Here is a 26,386-nt window from a genome sequence, read left to right as displayed (position 1 = left end):
AGGTGACGCATTACCGCGAAGAGAATTAAATATTCGTCGGGAGATGATTATCAGACCGCGCATAGACGTCCTTAATATACTGCAGCCATAATTACAAAATGAATGAAATGGATCTTTTGAGCAAGTTGAATGTATTTGACTCAGCGTTTCCTAAATATAATCCCAGCTTTTCTTGCAATTCATAGGTTCAAAAGTGTGTGCTTTTAATGTGGTTACCGGTATATAAACTACTCCTATAGGTGGAAACAACAGCCTTCTGATCCAGAATATCACCTATAATGCGAGGGGGTCCATTTCACGGCAGGGAAACACCGTTTCATGTCACAGTCCATCTCATCCCTCCTTACATTTCCAACATTAACAACCAGTAATGCTCTTATATCACAGCAGATATTGTGTTGCGCTGCGTTTTTTTGCAAATGGGAGTTTTTTATACAACATATAAAACAGCCACTTACGGTAATATTTACTTTACCATGTAAAACATGCTCAAAATGAGGCGTCACCATGAGACAGTGCTGAGGTTTTACCTGTTTGAACATTGTTTTTATGTTTCATCTTAAGCTGCTGCCAAGTGCGCTTCTCCCCCGCGGGGTTGCACTTAAATTAAATCAATTAATAGACTACCACTCAAGCAGTTCCCCCTGTGATATTACTGTGATTGCAACAGGATTACATTTAAACTTACGCACTGCACCGAGCAGCAATGTTCTCCCGCACCACCTCCCTCTCTTTTGCTGCTGCAGCGTTGTAAACCTGCTCAAACTCTCCGTATGAGCGCATTAATATTTACAGTTACAGTTGTAGCGTAGCCCTTCGCTTCCCCGTTGCTATGGTGACTCGTCGAATCAGGGCTCCATTGATGCTGTCTTTTTTTACTTGTGGTGCACGCGCTTAACTCCAGGTCAAACTACTCTGAGCTGATCAACCTAACGCAAATCTGCTGTTCTGGAACTGAAAACTCAGAGTTTCCTATCTCAGAGTAGATCAACTCAGAGTTCAGGGTTAGACTCAGAGTTTTTTGAACCTGCTTTGTGAAACGGACCCCTGGTGTGGTCCATTAGACAGAACATTTCTACAGTTTTTCTTCAGTCTCAACCCCCTGCTGAGGACCGGGCTCCTGATGGCAGCCGTTAAGGATCCTGCTGAGCCTGACGTCCCACACAGAGGGCACCCACTTTGATGTAAGATAGGACACCTCTAAAGCCCTCAGCAGCAGACCACTCTCTTCAATGGACATCGGCATACTCAGAGACTCACAGTGGGAATGATTTAAAGAACCGCTAGTCCAAGGTCCTTAAGCAGGACTTTAGGTCCATGCTGGACCGCCTGCTAGACACAGGGAAGTGACTGATTATTTCCGTCCCGCTCAACCACCGCGTTTTGGGCATGTGGCTGAAAGGAAGCTGCCTGGCGAAAAGTATTCCATTTGTGGACAACTTTAGGGCTTTTTATAACAGACCCAGGCTTTTTAAACATGACGGCCTGCACCCTAACCAGGAGGGGTCAAGACTTTTATTTGTAAACATTGCCCTGACTGTCCAGTCCTGCACCACCACCTCCTCCTGACAAAAACCCAGTGTTGGGATCAGGATGCAGAGTCACGGTTTAATACACCTCTCTGCGCTGCCCTTATCACAGACGCCCAGGAAGCATAGCTGCAGCCTTACACACCTCTCCGCGCGCTCTGTGGATCACTTTACAGCTCAGTATCCTATACAAACGCTGTGTGCCTCACAATCATCTACATTAACCAGATCAAAAATGAACAGAAGAGAACACCAAATCTGCGATAGTGTAACAAAATCAGAAGATAAAATGTGGCCTTTTAAACATCAGATTTCTGTCATCTAACGCTGTATTAGTAAATGATCTGATATCAAATAACCATATTGATGTTCTCTGTCTGACTCAAACCTGGCTGTATCCTGAAGAATATGTTAGCCTAAATGAATCCACTCCTCCCAGTCATATTAATACTCATATTCCTCGAGGCAGTGGTCGAGGAGGAGGCGTTGCAGCTATTTATGACTCAGGCCTATTAATCAACCCTAAACCTAAACTAAATTATAATTCATTTGAAAGTCTTGCTCTTTGTCTTTCACATTCAACCTGGAAAACTGTGCAGCCAATTAAACTTGTTATAGTGTACCGTGCTCCTGGTCCCGACTCTGAATTTCTGTCTGAATTCTCAGAGTTTCTGTCAAATTTAGTCCTTAAATCACTGTAGGAGATTTTAATATTCACGTGGACGTTGATAATAATAGTCTTAGTACTGTGTTTATCTCGTTATTACATGGGTGTCAAACAGAGTAAATCAGATTTTTGTGACTCAACAATTTCCCAATTATATACACTACCGTTCAAAAGTTTGGGGTCACCCAGAAAATTATGTGTTTTCCATGAAAAGTCACACTTACTTACCACCATGAGTTGTAAAATGAATAGAAAATATAGTCAAGACATTGACAAGGTTAGAAATAATGATTATTTGAAATAATATTTTTTTTCCTTCAAACTTTGCTTTCGTCAAAGAATCCTCCATTTGCAGCAATTACAGCATTGCAGACCTTGGGCATTCTAGCTGTTAATTTGTTGAGGTAATCAGGAGAAATTTCACCCCATGCTTCTAGAAGCCCTTCCCACAAGTTGGATTGGCTGGATGGGCACTTCTTGCGTACCATACGGTCAAGCTGCTCCCACAACAGCTCAATGGGGTTTAGATCTGGTGACTGCGCTGGCCACTCCATTACAGATAGAATACCAGCTGCCTGCTTCTTCTCTAAATAGTTCTTGCACAACTTGGAGGTGTGCTTTGGGTCATTGTCCTGTTGTAGGATGAAATTGGCTCCAATCAAGCGCTGTCCACAGGGTATGGCATGGCGTTGCAAAATGGAGGGATAGCCTTCCTTATTCAGAATCCCTTTAACCCTGAACAAGTCTCCCACCTTACCAGCACCAAAGCAACCCCAGACCATCACGTTACCCCAACCATGCTTGACAGATGGCGTCAGGCACTCTTCCAGCATCTTTTCAGTTGTTCTGCGTCTCACAAATGTTCTTCTGTGTGATCCAAACACCTCAAACTTTGATTCGTCCGTCCATAACACTTTTTTCCAATCTTCCTCTGTCCAATGTCTGTGTTCTTTTGCCAATATTAATCTTTTTCTTTTATTGGCCAGTCTCAGATATGGCTTTTTCTTTGCCACTCTGCCCTGAAGGCCAGCATCACGGAGTCGCCTCTTCACTGTAGATGTTGACACTGGCGTTTTGCGGGTACTATTTAATGAAGCTGCCAGTTGAGGACCTGTGAGGTGTCTATTTCTCAAACTAGAAACTCTAATGTACTTGTGCTGAGTTGTGCAGGGGGGCCTCCCACTTCTCTTTCTACTCTGGTTAGAGCCTGTTTGTGCTGTTCTCTGAAGGCTTTGCTAACATAATTGCACAAGGGTTTTCTAATCATCCATTAGCCTTCTGACCCAATGAGCAAACACATTGTACCATTAGAACACTGGAGTGATAGTTGCTGGAAATGGGCCTCTCTACACCTATGTAGATATTGCACCAAAAAACAGACATTTGCATCTAGAATAGTCATTTACCACATTAGCAATGTATAGATTAGTTTAAACCTAGATTAGTTCAAAGCACTGTTTAAAAAAACAGTGCTTTTTTTTCAAAAATAAGGAAATTTCTAAGTGACCCCAAACATATATATATATATATTATATATATATTATATATATATAATATATATAAATTATATATATAGTATATATATATTATATAGATATATATATTATATAGATATAAATAATATATATATATATTATATAGATATAAATAATATATATTATATATAATAATAATAATTCTTTATTTCAGACACAAGAGGAAGGTCCATATAAAAAACATACAAAATACATATCCTCAAAGCAATTTCAGTCAGGACCTGGTCCTGGTCCAGTCCCAGCCTGGTCAGATGCGTACATGAACTGATGAAGCCTCTTGGATGAGAGGTGAAACGTCTTTCTAGACAAACAACCAGTCCAGTTGTTTTTGACTGAAATTGAGGATAACGATGACCTGGACAAATGAGAACATTCACAGGCTTACAAAATACATAAGTAGCTTAAGTAGATGAAAAAAAAAGCAAATGGCATCATGTTACATTAAAAATACTCTTGTTCCAATGTGTCCATATCCAATGTGTCCATATGTTAGATTTGTACCGAGTTTGACTTTTCACCGGGTCTACTAATGAGACTATGATGGAGTTCATCGACATGTTAAGACGACACATAAATCTAAACATAAGATTTCTTAGAAGTGCTTCAAATGTAGGCAGCCTGTGGCTGACAAAGAGTTGGCTGGCACTGTGCTATCTTGGCACGCGCAAAAACATACGCAGTGCATCATTGTATGCTACATTGAGTCTATAGATGGAATTCACCTTGTAGCTCCCCCACAGTTGAGCAGTGTACAGTGGTGTGCAATATGCTCTAAACAGTGAGGCCTTGACAGCTGGGGAACACATGTAGAACTTTCTCTTAAGAGTATTGGCCTGAGCATACAGTTTATGACATTGCCTCTTGATGTCAGCGTCATCTGAAATACAATGGCCAAGGTATTTCACCTCACGACACACATCAAGTACCCTATTGCTCAGGGTAAACTCTGGGAAAATTAAGTTATTGTCATATTTGCACCGCACAACCATGATATTACTTTTTTTAGCGTTATAGTTGATGTCATGTTGAGCCCCATAGTGAGAGCAGACTCTCAACAGCTTTTGCAATCCAGCGCTGTATAGGGAAAACACAACCAGGTCATCTGCATACATCAGATGGTTAATAACAGTATCCCCACTGATGCAGCCAGTTCTACATTTATTAAGTTGGGTTGACAACCTGTCCATATAAACATTGAAGAGGGTGGGCGAAAGGATCCCCCCCCTGCCGAACACCATTACTCACTCTAAAACTAACTACTACATCAATGAAACACAAAAACTTGGTTGAGTTTTGTTTCCTGTTTTTCTGATAGAATTTCTTTTAAGGCAAATATGCACATGTCAGTTCCATGTTTTTCTTTAAAGCCAAGCTGATTGTCACTTGTGAGAATGAATGCTTGTATTCTGTCCAATAAGATGCTTTCTAGCAATTTGGAGATGGTACCGGCCAAGGCAATTGGTCTATAATAGTCCTTGCTGTTAATTTTACCAGTTTTGTCCTTTATGACAGGCACAAGCTGGACCGCAATCATAGATTCATTATTGACAATATAATATATAAATATATTATATCTCTCTTTTTATATATATAATTGTGGCAGTGGGGTGTGGTTAAGGTGTCGACTGCTGGAGGAGAGGGAGGAGTGGCTCGGCCGGTGATCAGACAGCTGGACAGAATCAGGTAATCAGTCAGCTATATAAGCACGTTTGTAACCTGGTTCTGTCTCTTGCAGTAGACTGGGTCCTATGGGAGGACCAGAGCGGGGACCGAATAGAGAGGCAGCAGACAGAGGGACAGCCGCTCGTCCGTACAACGTGAAAGACGTTGAGTCACGTTTGGGGGGGGAAAAGAAGCGGAAAATAAACAGTTAACCGCTGACAAACGCTGTGTCTCTCATTGTCCGTCTGTCCGGTGAGCAGGGAGGCGCACATCTGGCACCTGAACAGGGAAATGTCGGAAGCCCAAAGCCCGCTGGCGCTGGCCCTCCAGCACCTCGCCGCGATGCAGGAGAGCACCACCGCTCTCCAGCAGCAGCAGTCCCGTGCCCTGGCCGACATCGCGGCGGCCCAGAGGGAAGATCGTGCTCTCCTGCAGGGGCTGCTGCAGCGCCCGGCCACCCAGCCCGACCCGGAGCCCAGTCGCGGCCGGCCTCCGCCTGTTGCCCTTCAACGGATGACAGCAGAGGATGATCCGGAGGCATTTCTGGACATCTTCGAGGGCACGGCGGAGGCGTGCGGGTGGTCGGAGGAGGAGAGGGCGGTCCGGCTTCTCCCCCTGCTTACCGGCGTGGCGCAGCTGGCCGCACACAGCCTGCCGGCGGCCTCTCGCCATGACTTTGCCCACCTGAAGAGGGCCATCTCCGGGCGGAGTGCCCCCTCATGGAGGTGGGACAAGTGGTGCGGGTTGCGGGACCGCCAGCTCCCTCCCCCGGTCCGGAAGGGACGTACCGTATACCGGTATGTATACAGGGGGGTACACACCAAGCTCTGCTGGACTCTGGTTGTGAACAGACCATGATCCACCAGCGCTTGGTTCGACCGGGGGCTTTGCTAGAGGCATCGTGGGTGAAGGTGAGGTGTGTGCATGGGGATATTCACGATTATCCGGTGGTGGCTCTAGAAATTCTTTTTAAAGGGAAAAAGCATAGAGTTAGGGCTGGAGTTAGTACTCGCCTCACGCACCCTCTAATCTTGGGCACGAATTGGCCGGGGTTTGCTAGCTTAGCGGGGGAAACTATGAGGGTGCGGTCACGTACGTCAGGGGAATGCGAGTGGTGTGCCGTGCTTAGTGGTGAGACGGGGGTGCCGCATCCCGACGCCGTCGGGGGGGGCGTGGGGCCGGCGGGGCCAGCACGGCTGGCTCCGGGGGCCCTGCAGATAGCCCCCATGGAAGATTTTCCACTTGAGCAGTCTCGGGATGAGACCCTCCGTCATGCCTTTAACCAAGTGATGAAAATTGATGGGTGCCAGGTCCACCCTAACACAGCACTCACTCACCCATATTTTGTTGTCATTAGGGACAGGTTATACAGAGCGAGTCGTGACGCTCGGACAGGCGAAGAACTCACCCAGTTGTTGGTGCCCAAAAGCCGCCGGGAAACAATTTTCCAGGCGGCTCATCATAACCCCATGGCGGGCCACCTAGGCTATGACAAAACACTGAACCGGATCATGGCCCGATTTTATTGGCCGGGCATTCGCGCAGATGTAAGTCGGTGGTGTGCATCCTGCCGCGAATGTCAGTTAGTCAATCCGCCGGCCACCCCAAAAGCGCCGTTGCGCCCACTACCACTAATGGAGGTCCCATTTGATAGAATTGCCATGGACCTCATCGGGCCATTAGACCGGAGTGCACGGGGATATCGCTTTGTGTTAGTCCTAGTGGACTATGCAACCCGATATCCCGAGGCGGTGCCTCTGCGCAATATCTCTGCAAAGAGTGTTGCACAGGCACTGTTTCAAGTTATCTCCCGAGTTGGGATCCCGAAAGAGATCCTGACGGATCAGGGCACATCCTTTATGTCACGTACACTACGCGAACTATATGAATTACTGGGCATCCGTTCAATCCGGACTAGTGTGTACCATCCCCAGACCGACGGCCTGGTGGAGCGGTTTAACAAAACACTGAAAAACATGATTCGTAAGTTCGTGCACGAGGATAGCCGTAATTGGGATAAATGGTTGGACCCTCTGTTGTTTGCAGTGCAGGAGGTTCCCCAGGCCTCCACGGGATTTTCTCCCTTCGAACTCCTGTTCGGCCGAAAACCGCGGGGTGTCTTGGACCTGGTTAAGGAAAACTGGGAGGCGGGTCCAAGCACCAGCAAGAGCGAGGTGCAGCACGTCCTGGACCTGCGAGCAAAACTCCACTCACTGGGTCAGTTATCACGGGAGAATTTGCTCCAGGCCCAGGAACGTCAACAGCGTCTGTACAACAGAGGGGCAAAACTTAGACAGTTTTCACCGGGAGATAAAGTGCTTGTATTGCTACCATCATCTAGCTCCAAATTGCTCGCCAAGTGGCAAGGGCCCTTTGTGGTCACACGGCGAGTGGGGGATGTTGACTATGAGGTTGTACGTTCAGACAGGGGCGGGGCCACACAGGTTTACCACCTCAACCTCCTTAAAGCCTGGAGGGAGGTGACTGCTGTTTCTCTGGCTACTACGGTGATCGAGAGAGATGAGTTGGGGCCGGAGGTGGTAAAATCGAACTATTCAGCACCGGTCCCCTTTGATGACCATCTCTCACCGAGCCAGATAGCAGATGTGGCCTCGTTGCAGCAGCGTTTTGCGGATGTGTTCTCGCCCCTGCCAGGACGCACAAGCCTCATACACCACCACATAGAAACAACCCCAGGGGTGACCGTGCGTTCACGACCCTATCGGCTGCCAGAACACAAGAGGAAAATGGTTCTGGCAGAGCTTCAGGCCATGTTGGAGATGGGGGTAATAGAAGAGTCCAACAGTGACTGGTGTTGCCCCATTGTGCTGGTTCGCAAGTCTGATGGGTCAATACGGTTCTGTGTGGACTATCGCAGGGTCAATGAGGTGTCCAAATTCGATGCCTACCCAATGCCCCGGGTCGACGAACTCCTGGATCGGCTGGGCACGGCTCGCTTTTTCACGACACTGGATCTGACCAAGGGCTACTGGCAGATTCCCCTGTCGCCGGAGTCCAGGGAAAAGACGGCCTTCTCCACTCCGTACGGTTTGTACCAGTTTGTCACACTTCCGTTCGGGCTGTTCGGGGCCCCAGCTACTTTCCAGCGCCTCATGGACCGGGTACTGCGGCCTCACTCTGCATATGCTGCGGCCTACTTGGATGATGTAATCATTCATAGTGAGTCCTGGGAGCAGCATATGCAGCAGGTGGGGGCGGTGCTCGAGTCTCTGAGGAAGGCGGGGCTCACGGCCAACCCGAAGAAGTGTGCGGTTGGACGGAGGGAGGTACGGTATTTGGGGTACCACTTGGGGGGCGGGCAGGTGCGGCCACAGGTGCAAAAGACCGCAGCAGTGGCGGCCTGCCCGACACCCAAGACAAAAAAGGAGGTCAGGAGGTTTCTGGGGCTGGCCAGTTACTATAGGAGGTTCATTCCGGCCTTTTCGGAGCTGACCAGCCCCCTCACCGACCTGACCCGAAAGGGTGCCTCAGATCCGGTCCAGTGGACGGAGCCGTGTCAGCTGGCGTTTGAGAGGTAGAAGCGAGCCCTCTGTGGGAAGCCACTCTTGTACACCCCTAACTTTTCTCTCCCTTTCATCCTGCAGACCGATGCCTCGAACAGTGGGCTGGGGGCCGTTTTGTCCCAGGAGGTGGAGGGGATCGACCGCCCCGTACTGTACATTAGCCGAAAGCTGGCTCAGCGGGAGGTGAACTACAGTACGGTGGAAAAGGAGTGCCTCGCCATACGGTGGGCGGTCGGGGCCCTCCGCTACTACCTCCTGGGGCGCTCATTCACCCTCTGGTCGGACCATGCCCCGCTCCAATGGCTCCACCGCATGAAAGATGCCAACGCGCGGATCACTCGCTGGTATCTGGCATTACAGCCGTTCCGGTTCAAGGTGATCCATAGGCCGGGTAACCGCATGGTCGTGGCTGACTTTCTCTCCCGCTCCGCGGAGGGGGGGGGGAGTGGGCTTGCGGCCGGTGGGATCCCGGCCTAAGTCGGGCGGTGGGGGTATGTGGCAGTGGGGTGTGGTTAAGGTGTCGACTGCTGGAGGAGAGGGAGGAGTGGCTCGGCCGGTGATCAGACAGCTGGACAGAATCAGGTAATCAGTCAGCTATATAAGCACGTTTGTAACCTGGTTCTGTCTCTTGCAGTAGACTGGGTCCTATGGGAGGACCAGAGCGGGGACCGAATAGAGAGGCAGCAGACACTGGACCACGGCCGTCAGAGGGACGGCCGCTCGTCCGTACAACGTGAAAGACGTTGAGTCACGTTTGGGGGGGGAAAAGAAGCGGAAAATAAACAGTTAACCGCTGACAAACGCTGTGTCTCTCATTGTCCGTCTGTCCGGTGAGCAGGGAGGCTCACAATAATATATATATGTATGTTTATATATATATTATATATATATACATATATATATATAATATATATATATATATATAATATAAATATGTATGTATATATATATATAATATATATATACATACATATATATATAATATATACTGTATATATGTATGTATATATATAATATATATATAATATATATAATATATATAAAGAGAGAGAGAGAAAGAGAAACATATATATGTCTATATAGATAGATAGATAGATAGAAACTCAGACTCCATTGACAGCACAGCAGACTGTTTACAGACACAGGACATAATTGCCGACTAAAAGCAGCATAACAAGACAACTTTAATATGACAATAAATTATGGAATCATCATCCTGTCTGGTGCAGGGCAAGAAGACATCTCCAACAAAATGAGATGAAAACAAAGTATACGGATGTATACACTTTATACAATCATCCTGTGTGAAGCAGAACATATAACAGAGTAACAAGGCATTATGACTTCATTTATTCATTCATTCATCTTCAACCGCTTGTCCCTGTCGGGGTCGCGGGGGCATTATGACTTCAGCAAAAGCCAAATCACAGGTGGCATAACAGAGGAGAACAGAAGTGTTAAAATGTCACTGAACATCATAGTGCAGAGAGGGTCATTTATGAACGGCCCTCATTTTTTTAATCAACATCATCTACATCTGAGTCAGGTGTGCTCTTCCTCACTGCATTGGTTGGCACAGGTTTGCAATTTGCACAGGTTTGTGCACTTCTGCCCATTGTTGAGACATGTCCACTCTGGTAGTTTGCATGACCTCACACTGCACTGACAGTAACTGCAAAACAGCATCTGGTGCTGGGGAACCATGCATTCACTGTATATTCTGCTGCCCTTCATCATTTGTGGTCCATCCAGATAGATGTGCTCCCCTGTTAAGACTGTTTAATTAACAACACGATTCATTAATTTACAACTATGTGTCATTTTAATAACTGAATTAAATATCGATAAGTATATCAGTATCAGAATTGGTAGTATGACAGGACACACGTGTGATTTATGAAACATTCGTATCGGACCAATCTCAGCGTACGAATGAGCGGGCCTTGATAAATGCAGTGGCTGAATTCGATCGTCATTAACATTTTACGCCCTTAAATATTCCTGTTTCGGAGGCCTCGCCCACTGAGGTCAAACATGTAGAAGAGAAACGCTGGGAAGAAAAGACACTTTTCCGACACACAGATGGCATCCTGACATCCGAGATGGAGCAAAATAAAGATGTGCTTTTTGTCAGTCTTAAGAGTGGAATAAAGGGGGCCCATTAAAACGCTGTATGGAAAGGAATAACGGAGGAAGTCAACCTGAAGCAGCGCTCCACTGTGACCCCTGTGCGCCTGTGCGTGTGTGCGCACTGCTGAACCTGCGCTCCTGCTCTGTAGCGGGGTTTGCCAGGGGGGTTATTAGGTATTCCGTTAGAGGATAACCTTTGTCGTCTAGAAGAACCATACCAAGATGTTAATCATCTGAAACCTTGTTTGATTTAATGCAATTTATCGAGGGTAGCCACTTACCGAGGAGATGACTTTGGCTCTGCAGTGCGCTTTCCTTTTCATTCATTCATCTCCAACCTTGTTCCTGTCGGGGTCGCGGGGGGCTTGAGCCGAGCTGTTTTAAAATATAAAAGAATCGCGTGCCCCCCTCCCCCGGGCCACCTGGCCATCTGGCCACCACGTTAAAAAGCCATAGCTTGGCATCACAAATCACCTGTACATTTATCAAGTGGTAGTTTTTGCGATTGATGAATGCGTAATCATTCATGGATGGTGCCTTCAGACGCACATGAGTACAATCAACCACAATTTTTTTTTTTTTATTCGTTTTAAGAATCCGTTTTGATCTGTTCTTAATATGTGACTGCTTATGTGTAATGACAGCTGAGGTTTGTTCATTATTTTCAGCCAGATTTTTCTGTGCTGCACCGCAAATCCACAGGCTCAAATTTGCGTACACGATCTCAGACCAGACGTGAGATTTGATCGTAGCTCCCGCTCACGTCCAAATTGATAAATGCCGACGTTTGCCAGGAAATGGTCGTACGCACGTTTTTCTGCCGTACGTTCGTTTGATAAATGAGGGCCTCTGAGTCTATAGCGTTTCATGTTATGCCTTCCACTAATGCCCCAGTAGTTCTTGGTCTTCCCTGGCTCATCACTCACAACCCGGTCATTGACTGGATAACGGGTCGGATCGTGAGTTGGAGTAGCCATTGTCACTCTTCCTGTCTCCGCTCAGCTCCTCCTAGTTGTCCTAGTGCTCTCAGTTCCGCTGTTCCTGATCCGCCTGATTTGTCTTCCGTACCTCCCGTGTATCACGATGTCGCCAAGGTTTTTAGCAAGACTAAGGCTTTATCTTTGCTTCCTCACCGTCCTTACGACTGCCCCATTGAGCTTTTGCCCGGATCGACTTTTCCCACTAGTCGTCTTTACAATCTGTCAGGTCCCGAACGAGAGTCAATGGAGACCTACATTAACGACTCCCTCAAGTCAGGGATTATTCGCCCTTCGTCTCCCCCCCTGGGAGCGGGGTTTTTCTTCGTGGCCAAGAAGGATAAATCCCTGCGTCCCTGCATAGATTACCGGGGACTTAATAACATCAACATTAAGAATAAGTACCCATTACCGTTGATCAATTCTGCATTCGAGGCGTTGCATGGCGCAACCATCTTCTTGAAACTCGACCTCCGCAACGCATATCACCTCGTGAGGGTGAGGGAGGGGGACGAGTGGAAGACAGCCTTTAATACGCCACTCGGGCACTTTGAGTACCTGGTCATGCCTTTCGGGTTAACCAATGCTCCGGCTGTGTTTCAGGCTTTAATTAACGAAGTGCTTCGGGACCTTCCCAACCGTTTCGTATTTGTGTACCTAGACGACATCCTGGTATTCTCTAAAGACTTGAACGAACACGTGGTGCACGTTCGTCAGGTGCTTCAGCGTCTCCAGGAGAATCGGTTATTTGTGAAAGCCGAGAAGTGCGAGTTTCATGTATCGTCGGTAGCCTTCTTGGGTTATATTGTCGAGAGCGGACGGGTTAGGGCTGACCCTGCGAAAGTCACGGCTGTGACGGAGTGGCCCACACCTACCTCTCGCAAACAACTTCAGAGGTTTTTGGGTTTCGCTGATTTCTACCGGCGATTTATCCGCAACTACAGTCAGGTAGTTTCTCCGATGACCAGGTTGACCTCGCCCGCTACTCCGTTTGACTGGTCCCCTGCCGCCAACAGCGCCTTTTTGACTCTGAAGAAGTGTTTTTCTTCCGCTCCTGTGCTCACGCAGCCTGACACTGGTCTCCAGTTCATCGTTGAGGTGGACGCTTCTGATTTGGGAGTGGGGGCGGTTTTGTCTCAGCAAGCCAAGTCCGACAACAAGGTTCACCCTTGTGCTTTCTTCTCCAAGAAACTGTCTCCTGCAGAGAGAAATTATGATGTTGGAAACCGTGAGTTGCTGGCGGTGAAGCTAGTGTTGGAGGAGTGGCGACATTGGCTGGAGGGGGCAGAGATTCCATTTGTGGTCTGGATGGACCACAAAAATCGGCCAAAAGGCTTAATTCCCGCCAAGCCCTATGGGCTTTGTTCTTTGGTCGTTTTAATTTCACTCTGACTTACATTCCAGGAAGTAAGAACGTTAAGCCTGATGCCCTTTCAAGGCAGTTTGGACCTACCGAGGAGGAGGAGTTCGGTATGGAGAACATCGTCCCTTCATCTTGTGTCATGGCAGCATTAACCTGGGAGATCGAGGCCACGGTCCGTCAGGCGCAGCACTCGCATCCCGACCCTGGTGGTGGACCACCAGGACGCCTGTTTGTCCCTGTCCATGTTCGCTCTCAGGTACTCGAGTGGGGACACTCATCTTGTCTCTCCTGCCATCCCGGAATCACCAGAACCCACTTTTTCGTCGCCACTTCTGGTGGAAATCCATGGAGCCGGATACGAAGGAGTTTGTCCTGGCCTGCACCGTCTGCGCCCAAGGGAAGGCATCTCATCGACCTCCAGCTGGTGTTCTTCGCCCTCTCCCGGTCCCCGGTCGACCATGGTCCTACATCGCGCTGGATTTCGTTACCGGACTCCCTGTGTCACAAGGTAAAGACACCATCGTTACGATAGTGGATCGTTTCTCCAAAATGGTGCACTTTGTTCCTCTCCCTAAGTTGCCGTCGGCCATGGAATACCTGCGGACATCGTCTCCGACCGTGGTCCTCAATTTACCTCCTGGGTCTGGAAGGCCTTCTGCCAGCCTTAGGGGCCAAGGTCAGTTTATCCTCGGGCTTCCACCCCCAGTCGAATGGCCAAACGGAGAGGGCTAATCAGGATTTGGAGACTGCTCTTCGTTGCATCTGTGCCCGCAACCCTTTTTCGTGGTCTTCGCAGCTCTCCTGGGTCGAGTACTCCCACAACTCCCTACCAGCACCGCTACAGGTATGTCCCCCTTCGAGGCTTCGTTGGGCTACTTATCCCCTTTGTTCCCGGCCCAGGAAGCCGAGATAGCGGTGCCATCCGTTCAGCACCATCTCCGGAGAGTGCGTCGGATTTGGAGGGAGACCCGTGGGGCCTTGCTCCGAACGGCGGAGCAGAACCGCAAGATGGCAGATCGTCATCGCCTGCACCCAAATACAGACCTGGACAAAAGGTGTGGCTGAATTTGCGTGACATTCCCCTGAATGTCGCGTCTAAGAAACTCGCCCCTTGTTTCATTGGACCGTTCGAGATCGAGGCCATCGTGAACCCCTGTGCTGTCCGCCTGAAGCTCCCTGCGTCTCTCAGAATCCACCCAACCTTCCATGTCTCCCAAGTCAAACCAGTAACCACCAGCCTCCACCCTGGGAGGCCCGGTAGAGCGCCTGGAGGGGCTCGTTGAGGGGGGGGTACTGTCAAGAACTGTTTCTGTCAGTACCCTCCTCTCTTCCGTTCTGTGTGAGTTTGTCTCCCTCTGTCTGTGTTTCCCTGCATGTGTCTCTCCCTTGTCTGTGTGTAGGTCCGGGAGGCGTTTCCCTCAAGCTGCAGCCTGTTATGCTGATTACTCCACCACCATAAATACCTGAAGCTGACAGGCATGCAGCGCCGGACCGTCGTCGACCCCGTATTGATAAAACTATTCCCCGCGGACTGGCATCCCCTTTCTCGTTGTGGTTTTCACGCTCCCCGAAGTAAGTTGATTAATCGTGTTTGTTTTCTGTTTTCTCCGTAGTTTCCCGTGTTCCCGTTTCCCGTCCATCTCCCTGGTCTTTCGTCGTCTTCCTGTTCCTGTATTCCCGTGTTCGTTTAGTTAGTCTTTGTATTTGTATTCTCTGTAGTGTTTTGCGTTTGTCGGTTTATTATATTAAACGTTTGTTTTGTACTTTACTTTTTGTCCGTGTCTGCATTGGGTCCACCTTTTGTGCTATCCCCGTACCGTTCTTGACACAGTTGGGCCCCCAAATAGTGTGATAGGAGGTATGCGGTCAGCCTAGGCCTGACTCAGGGAGCTGGCAACCCCTGCCATGCATAGTCCCCTGAGATGTCCGCCACTTGACAACAAGGTGACTCTTACGGCTAATTGGGCTTGGGACGCAAGGTCAGGGCTGATCACCCTGTGGCTGGCCGCCTCTGGGGAGGGTGTATGGTGGAACACTACTGATGATTGAAGAATTAAAAATCATGTGTTAGTGTGTGTATTAGTAATGATTCAATTAATAATCATGTGTTAGCATGTGTATTAGTAGTGATTAATAAGAGTGTGATAATCAATGATTGAAGAATTAATAATCATATGTTAACGTGTGTATTAGTAATGATTAAAAAGAATGTGATAAGTGTGATTATTAGGTATGATCATTTAAAGTGTGATAGTGATTATTAGTCCAGGCTCAAACTTTTCTGTTTCCAAAAGCACACAAACTTTTGACTCAATCTTTTTCTGCTTTCTCCAAAAGCACAGGAACAGTAAGTCGGTCAAGGTCACAAAGACAATGAACTAGCCATGTTGCAAATATGCACCTGGCAAAGTTAGTTGAGATTAGGGAAATTGCTGTACGTGTTGTGCTTTCTTCACAGATAAAGAAGAAAACTCCTGCTATACAGAGGCTACTCCTACGCACAGGGAGGAAGATGGAGGCTGGAGCAACTGCTACTTCTGAAATACACATATGCACGCACAAGCGGACACATAACCACGCCTTTGTAACAAGTTTATATGCTGGAGCAGATAGAATAGATATCAGAACTTCTTGACTCTGATCACGGGTACTGTGTGTTCACAGTTACTCTAGATAGAGAATAGAACATTTCTCCAAACGTCTGTAGAATCCGATGTCATCCTGCTAATAAATGCCTGCTGGCGCACTAAACTGCCAACGACTCTGCTGACTCCAGAAAGCCTCCTGTAGAATTTGAATTACGCAATATATACTCTGTTAGGTCCTTTTGATTTGACTAAAGTTTTTGGTGTAAAATTCCTACAGAGAAACTTGGTGACCCCGGCGTGATTCTAACAAGGAGGCTCGGGTAAAAGGAGCTGCAGAGGTTGGACCGGTGACCAAGCGGAGTCACTGGGAACCTCCTGGGGCCGACTGAAATTCTCCACAAGGGCGCCCATCACTGACAAAAGGTAAGCAGTCACCTATTCTTCTTAAGAAGTAAAGACTGTGATTCGGCCTATAATCTAAATTGGTGGAGAAAGTCAGTATGTTTCCTCGAGGTTAATTTGATCCAAATTTAGCCGGGGGACTGACGATTTGAAAAAAGGCCTGGTAAACTGATTTGGAATCAGTATAAGTAAAAGGTAAAGGAGTGTTGGGATCATAAATCCCGACAGGTTCTTGGCGCATAAACGGTGCTCAGTAAGACGTTCAGGGAACGCAGAAAGGCCGGGGGCTGTAGAGACCCTCGAATATACATTAGGGATTAAGGACTAAAAGTGCCACAGAGGGATAGCCCCTAGGTGAGCCTAGAAAGCCACCATAGGTCTGGGACCTAAAGGTTCTGGGAACCAAAGAAAAAAAATTATAGGTCTGGGACCTAAAGGTTCTGGGAACCAAAGTATAAGAAATACTTAAAAGTTGTGTTTGTTTGTGGGATTGTTGTATGGAAGGTTTCGAAGATAATAGAGAACACAAACAGATAAAAGTGTGAGTAGGTTTCTGTGGTGGTGGATACACCCTGTCTGGAGCCGCTGATGGTGAAACACTGTCAGTAGAAGCTTGTTGCAGACATCACAGAAAAGCCTGACGATTAAACTCACCACTGGTCTTCTCTTATCTGGGGGTACATAAATAACGGGGCTGTGACGCTCGGCTTTTGGTCATGAAAACTAGTGATTAACATCGTCTCACTCCGCTCTATCCAGGTAGAGTAGAAGCTTGAGTGAGGGGAGGATCACTGGGGACTAGATCCACTGACCGGATAACGAGTGTGTGTGAATAATAGAATAAATAAATACCTGTGAATAGTACTTTAACAGCTGAAATAACTATGGCAGGCCCTGTAGAGTCCCGGCTGATTGATGGTCGGACGCTTTAACTGATGGTTCACAAGTGTTTATTTTTGGGCAAAATAGATGATACAGTTGCTCCCTTAAAGACTCTGAACACAACGTGAACAATAAGAGTAAGAGCTATGTAATAAAACAAAAATAATATGTATTAAATAAATAAATAATACCATCTATGTAATATCATGTTCAACAATATCAAAATAGTGTTTTTAACCTTTTACAGAAAATGAATTGTCTTTTACAATCCTGAAGTATCCTTTTTAACCTATTATCTTGATTACAAACTCAGAATAGAGTGCAATAAACAAACATATTTTACTTAAAAAATGATATCATAACTGTCAGTTTGCAGCTTTAACTTCCAAAGATTGTTAATGCACACAAAAATAATGATGTATTTATTAAATACTAGCAAGGAGTGTAATGAAATAATTGTCTCCTTCAGAGAGACAGATGCTCTGAATCGCACCAAAACAGCGTTACTGATTAAATTAAAAGCTTAAAATAGACTTCTATAAAACGATGCAAAGCAACACAAGGACATCCCGTTTTGATAACGCATTAAGCACCACATGAAACAAAATGATGACAAACCTTGTGCCTTTATCAGCCAGGTGCTAAACAAACGCGGTTTACATTTCCTTAAGTTTTTGCACTTTTGATAGACCCGTTTGCAAGACACTAAAAAAAACTGTAAAGTTGTTCTTTTTTTTCTCTTTTCCGGTTACACTCTATCAAAATAAAAGCACAAGCCTAAAAACAGGAAGTAACGGTAAAAATAAACAAATTTTAAGAGATTTCTCATGAAAATGCAACTACACATTTTGTGAATATGATGTGCTATATTCAACGTAATTTACAGGCCCAGGATTAGGTTGGGATGAATACTGGCAGCGAGTAGTAGGACGAGTGAAACGAGCCAGAGAATATGGTTAAAATTATCCAGTTAGAGGAGGACTATAGTACCATAACAGGGGAATCTGAGAGGGTGAGACTTCAGACAGAAGAGGAGAGACAGTGGGAGGAGGAAAAACAGTAGGAGAAGGAGAGACAGCGTCAGAGAGGAGCGCGATATGAGGAAGAGAGATTGCATGAGAGGGCACAACAGAAAGGAGGGGCTTTCGGAGAGACAGTATGAGAGAAGAAGTTAGAGGGAGAAATAGAGGGAGCAGCAACAAGGACAAAACTGCCGTTTAATGAAAAAACACCTACTAACATCCACAGACACCAAGCAGGAAAACCCAAACCTGAGACTGACTTAACTGACTCAGACCACTCTGACTATGACTGAAGAAGCCAGAAAAGCGACAAACACGGGAAAAAGAGACAGGGATTTAAAAACAAACACGTAAATCTAAAAAATCAGTATGATGAGTTCTGGCTCAGAGGGGGAGGAAGAGGAGATACTATGGTCAGAATGCGGACGTGAAGGACCAGGAACTAAGACTAGGGACAGGACCACCGATATACAAACCATTTAGTTTAGCAGACAAGGAACACATGAATGCACAACTACCACCACTTAGTGACAGAGCTGGAATATGGTTACAGAAATTAGCTGGTCTAACCGTAGGCACAGAGCTCACCATGAATGAATGAATGGATGAATTTTATTTTTGGTTATACATCAGATGTTAAATAAAATAACATAATATTTTGACAATTTCAACCAAAAAAGGATTAAAGGGGCTGAAGCAACTTGCTTTTATTAGCCCACCCTAACATCACAGTTCTAACTGTTTAAACACAACATATTTACTTATGATTAAACATATATTTGATTAAAAGTATTTTTACTTATACTTAAATAAATGAAATCATTTACTTACTTTATATACATTTAAACATATTATACATGTAAACACACACACACATACACACACTCACAAAGCAAAAATCAAAATCTGCAAAATCAAAGTTCATATTTGCATCAATAAGGTTTATTTTTTCTCATTTCCATGTATTCAATAATCAACATGAATAACATTTTCCTTTTTTATTTATTTATTTATTTTTCTCTTTTCCAATTATAACATTTATACATATTCATTAATTATTTCAAATTTCAAGGTCTTTTTAAATATCGGTCGTGTTGTAATTACTTTCAGTTTATCATTAAGGTCATTCCACGTTTTTACACCAATAACGGACGCGGACGCGCATCTTTGTCTAATGTTAGTTCTTGCTTTTCTTATTTCAAATCGAAGCAGTCCTCTTAAATTATAGCAATTGTTTCTTAATTTAAATAAAGATTGAATACCTGTAGGAAGATTTTTTTACAGCTCTGAATATGATTTCAAGTATTTTTAGCTTGACTATATCCGTAAATTTTTAAATATTAGATTTTATGAAAAGCTCCTTAGTAGAGTCACAGTATCCCACCATAGGTGGTATGAGAAGATTAAGATTCAAGAAGCTTTATTTTATCCAGAGGGAAATTATTGTGCAACAGTTTCAATTCAAAGATGGGAAAGGATCAGAGTAACAATAAGCATAAAAATATAATCAAATAAAAATAAGCTAACATAAAATAAATCAAACAATAACTAAGTGTGACAGAGTGCAACAGACATTGTGGTTAAGCGTAGGTTTATACAATAAACAACAATACGCACTGTGCAGTTTAGCAGCAGATGAAATAAAATAAGTACAAACTAAATAAGTGATAAAGAGCGATAATTGAAACAGTGTAAAAAATGGAGCAGCATTTCCTACAGAACTAAGAATTAATTGGACAGAAATACGGATTAGGGACAACAGACCAATTAGATTTAGATGCAGGAAAGACTGGCAGGAAAGGTCAGGAACAATCCAGGGTCAGATCCACTGCAGGGATCAATCTTTAAAGCTGCAGTTATGAAAGGAACAGACAAGGAAGTAAGAGCCATTACACATATGGATGAGGACACTTCAACATCACATGCGTAGAGCAGATGAGAGAAAAGAGGCAAGCAAGACAGAGGTAGAGAATTTGAAAATACAACTGACCAAATTACAGTTAGAGACACAAGCACAGATGAGCCAACAACAGGCGGAGCCAGCGCCAATGGGAATCCCCAGTTCCAGTTGCCCCAGTTGCAGGCCAATTTTATACAGGACCCCCTCCCCGGGGACCATGGAACCCGCCAGGACCATGGGGCCCACCACAATCACATTATAGAGGAGGAAGAGGACGAGGCTTTAATCCTCGAGGAGGTTATGGAAGGGGCAGGGGTGGAGCACCGGGGCCTAGGGACAATGGGTGTTTCGTGTGTGGAGGTCATGGACATTGGGCAAGAGACTGTCCACAAACCAGAGAGGGCAACCAAGAGAGGACCCCCACCACAGCAGCAACAACAGTATGTGCCACCGCAACCACAACTGGCCCCAGGTAACCAGTTGCCCCAAGGCACCTGGTATCCAGACCAATACCAGGGGTGCCCAGGGTCAAAGGCAAGGGGAGAGGCTGACCCCTTGCTACGGGGAGAAGAGAACGAACGAAAAGTGAACTTTTTAGTCGATACAGGAGAAACACATTCGACTCTGATACAACCTTAGTTCGGTCAACAGCTCTCCAAATATTCCATGGACCTGGTGGGATTTGGAGGACAGCCAATGTCACTCCCTTTCACAGAACCCCATCCCTCTAAAATAGCTGGTTACCAGTTTCATCAAAGCTATGTATATTCGCCACAATGCCCAATCTCACTGCTAGGAAGAGATGTCCTAGTTAGATTGAAAGCACATATCCTATGTGGCCCACAGGGGGTGCAAGTTCATTTCCCTAATAGGGTAAAAATAGACTGTTCAGAGACAATTACTTCAAGATGTAACAATGGACAATGGATCCTAGGGGAAGATCCTGATCAACAGCAACAGTCGGCCAACGTTTATTGGGCTCAATTGAAAGAGGACCCAGACCCGCCAATTACCAATGTTTTGAAACTGTATCAACAATGGAAACCGTGGATTCACTCAGTGCACCCATATGAACCGGTCCCTGACGTTCCCCAATGTACTCTTCTCTATGACCGCACCCAAACTGAAGAAGTGTATGAGGAAAGATTTAGGGAAGTAGAGGGTTCCCCTTGGACACGGACTTTGGACTTTATATATCAGAATCAGAATCAGAATCAGAAAACCTTTGATGTCCCGCAGACGAGGAAATTCTTTTGTCACAGCAGCAACAGAATTTTACAAAATAGGATTAAAAATAGCAAAAATAATTAGCATTAGGAGCAGGATGTCAAGCTAAAGATTTAGGGCCCATGGTAAAAACAACATCTCAGTTACAGGACTGGGAACAAACCACAATCCCTGCAGTCACATACTCCAAAGAAGGACAGGTGTACAAGATCACTCATCACACCACCTCACAATCAGAATTAGAGAAAAAGGTAATCCAGACATCCACCCAAAATTTTGACCAGGCATAGTGTAATAGCGTTAATCTCATCATCCGTTTTTACTCTATCAGGCTCTTGACTAAGAAAAGTAGAGGACGGCTTAAATGCGCCAAACATAACGTACACACACAAAGGAGTTAATGCAGCGAGCTGTTTAGTAGTTCCAGATGACGAAAAACCCAAATGACTGCATTCCACTGACAGTGATAGCCATTATAGTGAGACCCGACTTGCATGCAAAATCACAGGACCGACCAGACATTGACTTGTATGTATACGGCTGCTGTTTCAGAAAAGATCAGCGCAGGACTAAGCGCAGCATGGGCAGTGGTAATCAAAGATCAGGGAAAGTTTGAGACACTAAGTACAGGAGAAGTGACAGAACAACCGTCAGCTCAGCTAGCGGAAGTGATGGCAGTAACAGTAGCTTGTAAGCATGGTGAGGGAAAGAGAGTGAACATAGATAGATAGATAGATAGATAGATAGATAGATAGATAGATAACTTTATTTACCCCTGAGGGGAAATTAGGTCATCGTAGCAGCGGTACAGAGCAATCAGAAGTACTAAAAATAAGATAAAATATAAAATACAAAATATGAACAACAATAAAATAAAATAAAAGCACAGTATCGCAGATAAACACTATATTACAATGTGCTATGTGGATTTTAATGTGCAAGAGAGATAAAGGTGCATTTCAGTGATAGTTCACTTTGAGTAGTGCAAGTTTATTCCCTGAGCATTGCTCAGCGTTGATGGCAACTACAGGTTTATCATGATTAGACTGTTTGCCTATGGCATTATACTCTAAGAGGGCTAGTGTGAACAGAGAAAAGAAATTTACCCCTTATGAGTTATTTACAGGTCGCACCATCCCCGGACCAAGACACCAGGAACCGCTGCAGCCAGGGGCCACACCAGGACTGGCACGGTCCTACGTGACTCAACTCCAAGGCTGGGTAAAAAACATTGACAGGAAGCCAAGGGGGGTCAGGACCAGTACCGGCCCCATTGACTCTGTTAGGTGAACCTTGGGTATATGTAAAGTATATTGAAAAGAAAGTGTACACACTCTAGGTGGACAGGACCCCATAAGGTAGTGGAGCGAACCTCCACAGCAGTAAAAATACAGGGAAGTGACAAGTGGATTCACCTTTCAAGGTGTAGACAGGGAGAGGAGCCCAAAAGGTCCTTAGATCAAGTCAGAACAGATCTAACCGAGCAGGGTTAAGGGACTTCTGTAAATACATATAATCTATGATTGACCCACATACACCATTAGTAAAAAACACCACAGTATATAGAGTTGATAAATAGGGTAAAAAAAAAAAAAAAGGAGCAGAAAAACAAACAGTGTGTGTGTGGACACTTATTGTGTTTATTGTAATATTCATTATTTTAGTGGTAATTTATCTCATATGTGCATGGTTTGATAATTGTTAGAGTTATGGAACTTGGCAGGCCACGTCCGTGGCATCCCTTTAGACATCCAGGATTTTGTGGTCTCGGAGGAATGATCACTCTGGTGAGTGATCAACAGGGGGAATTGAAGAATTAAAAATCATGTGTTAGTGTGTGTATTAGTAATGATTCAATTAATAATCATGTGTTAGCATGTGTATTAGTAGTGATTAATAAGAGTGTGATAATCAATGATTGAAGAATTAATAATCATATGTTAACGTGTGTATTAGTAATGATTAATAAGAATGTGATAAGTGTGATTATTAGGTATGATCATTTAAAGTGTGATAGTGATTATTAGTCCAAGCTCAAACTTTTCCGTTTCCAAAAGCACACAAACTTTTGACTCAATCTTTTTCTGCTTTCTCCAAAAGCACAGGAACAGTAAGTCGGTCAAGGTCACAAAGACAATGAACTAGCCATGTTGCAAATATGCACCTGGCAAAGTTAGTTGAGATTAGGGAAATTGCTGTACGTGTTGTGCTTTCTTCACAGATAAAGAAGAAGACTCCTGCTATACAGAGGCTACTCCTATGCACAGGGAGGAAGATGGAGGCTGGAGCAACTGCTACTTCTGAAATACACATATGCACGCACAAGCGGACACATAACCACGCCTTTGTAACAAGTTTATATGCTGGAGCAGATAGAATAGATATCAGAACTTCTTGACTCTGATCACGGGTACTGTGTGTTCACAGTTACTCTAGATAGAGAATAGAACATTTCTCCAGACGTCTGTAGAATCCGATGTCATCCTGCTAATAAATGCCTGCTGGCGCACTAAACTACCAACGACTCTGCTGACTCCAGAAAGCCTCCTGTAGAATTTGAATTATGCAATATATACTCTGTTAGGTCCTTTTGATTTGACTAAAGTTTTTTGTGTAAAATTCCTACATGATGCATCCCGTAAATTAAATTCTCCTTCAAGTCATCCACCATTCACCGATAAGTCCACCAGCTAATTGTATCTGCTTGCACAAGGATAACAACATCTCATCCTGTGTAGTCTGGATTCTGCTTATCTGGACCCGTCCAGTGACTGCTGAGAAAGATCAGCTGACGACAGGGGAAAGCCCTTGTGACAGCATGGAGAGACAGCATGCAGGAGGGAATAGACCCCAACGGGACAGTCGTGGGTTAGCTGCCCGCGACTGTAGTCTCTCACGCCTTGCAGGTTGGAGGAGACACCCCCCCTTAGCTAAGAAGAAGCAAACAAAGAGAACACCCCCAGAGTCTGCAAGCGCGGGGGCGGAGGAAGACTCATCGGCTGACAAAATGGTAACGACTGGACCGGAAACGACTACGAGTAAAGACAGCACAGCGCAAAAGAGCACCACAGCAACCAGCTCAGCGGACCACAAGCTGCAGATATGTAGCTGCGGATGGAGGAAAATAACATCTTTTCGGGGTCAGAGGATTCACCAGGGAAGGAAAAAGTGCTTGACAGAAGAGAGACAGAAGCCGTATTGACTACTTCTTGCGGAAGGAGTCAAATCAGTCGAATGAAGTTCACCAACTGGACGAAAACCATAGTTTGGAGAACATCCGCACTCCTGTCACAGAAGAGGCAAACTCAAGCACTGAACTAGCGGTGGAACAAACATCAGCGGTGGAACCCACCCAAACTCCCCGACCTGCAGTCGAGCGGAGACTTCCAAGCTACAAACTGCGTGTGAAGTGGCTCAGTGCTGCGGAAAAAAACTGTGGGAAACGGTGAACAGTGACCTGACCCTGTCCCTCGAACAACTTCGAGGCACAGTGGAGAAGAAAATGGAGAATATGGGAAACATCATCAATCAATACCGAGCAGAACGCTTCGGAGTGCTACAGCCGAAAGTTGCTAAACAGGCTCCCACTCCACCAGTCTCCAGGAGGCAACAAGAGATCAAGGAAAAGGAGGGCATCAGCACTCTCCAAGCTGACATCAAAACACGTCTGGCATCCCTCCGCAGAGCAGAGAACTCACGGAAACGAAGGAGGAATAAAGAACTAACAAGAACACGGTTCTACAAAGATCCCTTCAAATTCCTAAAGACTCTCTTCACCAAGGAGAAAAGCGGAGTTCTAAAAACAACAAAGAAAGACCTGGAGGAGCACCTGAGAACAACGCACTCTGATCCAAAGCGCCATGAACACCTGGCCATTCCTCCAGACATTCCACCAATCAACCCCCCTAGAGCATCAATTTGAGACCGGTCCTCCAACGTGAAAGGAGGTGGAGAAAATTGTGCATCCGGCGAGAACAGCCAAACGGAGTCCCATACAAAGTGTACAAGAACGCACCAGGTGTCTGTAGGTTTCTCTGGAGCAGAGAAACAGGGGGGATCCTTGTCCCAAAGGAGAAAGACGCAGAAAACATCAGTCAGTTCCGCCCAATTGCCTTGCTTAACGTGGAATGTAAGATCTTCTTCGGAGTCATCACACAAAGGATGGCCGAGTACCTGCACAGAAACGAGTACGTGGATACATCTGTTCAGAAGGCAGGAATATCTGGCTTTCCTGGGTGCCTAGAACATGCCAGCATGATCTGGCACCAGCTCCAAGTGGCAAAACTGGAGAAAAGGGACCTCCATGCAATCTTCTTGGATCTCGCAAACGCCTTCGGCTCTGTGCCCCATGAGCTTCTCTGGACAACCTTTAAGTTCTTTAACATCCCAGACACCATCACAACCCTGGTGAAAGACTACTTTCAGGACCTGCAGTTCTGCTTCTCGACGCCTGAATTAACCACCTCATGGCAGCACCTGGAAGTAGGCATCATGATGTACCGTATCTCCCTTGGCTTTCTCCATGGCAATGGAGGTCATCATTAGAGCCTCAAAATGGGTCGTAGGTGGACAAAGACTCGGCTCTTGCCGGCACCTCCCTCCCCTCAGAGCCTACATGGACGACATCACCACCCTGACTACCACCGTCCCATGCACCAGGAGGTTACTCAGAAAACTTGAGGAGAACATCAGTTGGACCCGTATGAAGATAAAACCATCAAAGTCACGCAGCATCTCAGTGGTGAAGGGAGTGCTTACCGACGTGCAGTTCTTCATCGGCGACGACCCAATCCCCACTGTATCTGAGCAGCCAGTCAAAAGCCTTGGAAGGCGCTATGACGCAAGCCTGAAGGATAAAGACCAGGGGCCTCATGTTTCAATGTTGCGTACGCACAAAGACGTGGCGCACGCCATTTTCCACGCCAACGTTCAGATGTATCAAAAGTGAAATGACCGTGGAAATGTGCGGTGGGCCACG

General features: G+C 45.8%; 1 protein-coding gene across 1 annotated transcript; it reads left to right on the top strand.

Moving 5' to 3' along the window:
* Positions 1-5,528: 5,528 nt before the first annotated feature.
* On the top strand, positions 5,529-15,123 carry LOC310966154 (uncharacterized protein). The gene is made up of 2 exons (XM_083939996.1): positions 5,529-6,190; positions 15,001-15,123. The coding sequence occupies exons 1-2, from the start codon at positions 5,685-5,687 to the stop codon at positions 15,080-15,082; spliced, it is 588 nt and encodes a 195-aa protein (XP_083796122.1). The 5' UTR covers positions 5,529-5,684; the 3' UTR covers positions 15,083-15,123.
* Positions 15,124-26,386: the final 11,263 nt, after the last annotated feature.

Source organism: Echiichthys vipera (genome assembly GCF_963691815.1).
Source record: "Echiichthys vipera genome assembly, chromosome: Y".
In the NCBI taxonomy this organism is placed as follows: Eukaryota; Metazoa; Chordata; class Actinopteri; order Perciformes; family Trachinidae; genus Echiichthys; species Echiichthys vipera.
Note: the sequence above shows the minus strand (reverse complement) of the source record. Positions and strands in the feature narration are given on the sequence as shown.

Excerpts from the sequence above, each read along its gene's own strand:
- LOC310966154 (XM_083939996.1), top strand. The coding sequence starts at position 5,685 with ATGTCGGAAGCCCAAAGCCCGCTGGCGCTGGCCCTCCAGCACCTCGCC. Across the intron at positions 6,191-15,000 it reads AAGGGACGTACCGTATACCG|TTTCCCGTGTTCCCGTTTCC; the intron begins GTATGTATACAG and ends TTTTCTCCGTAG.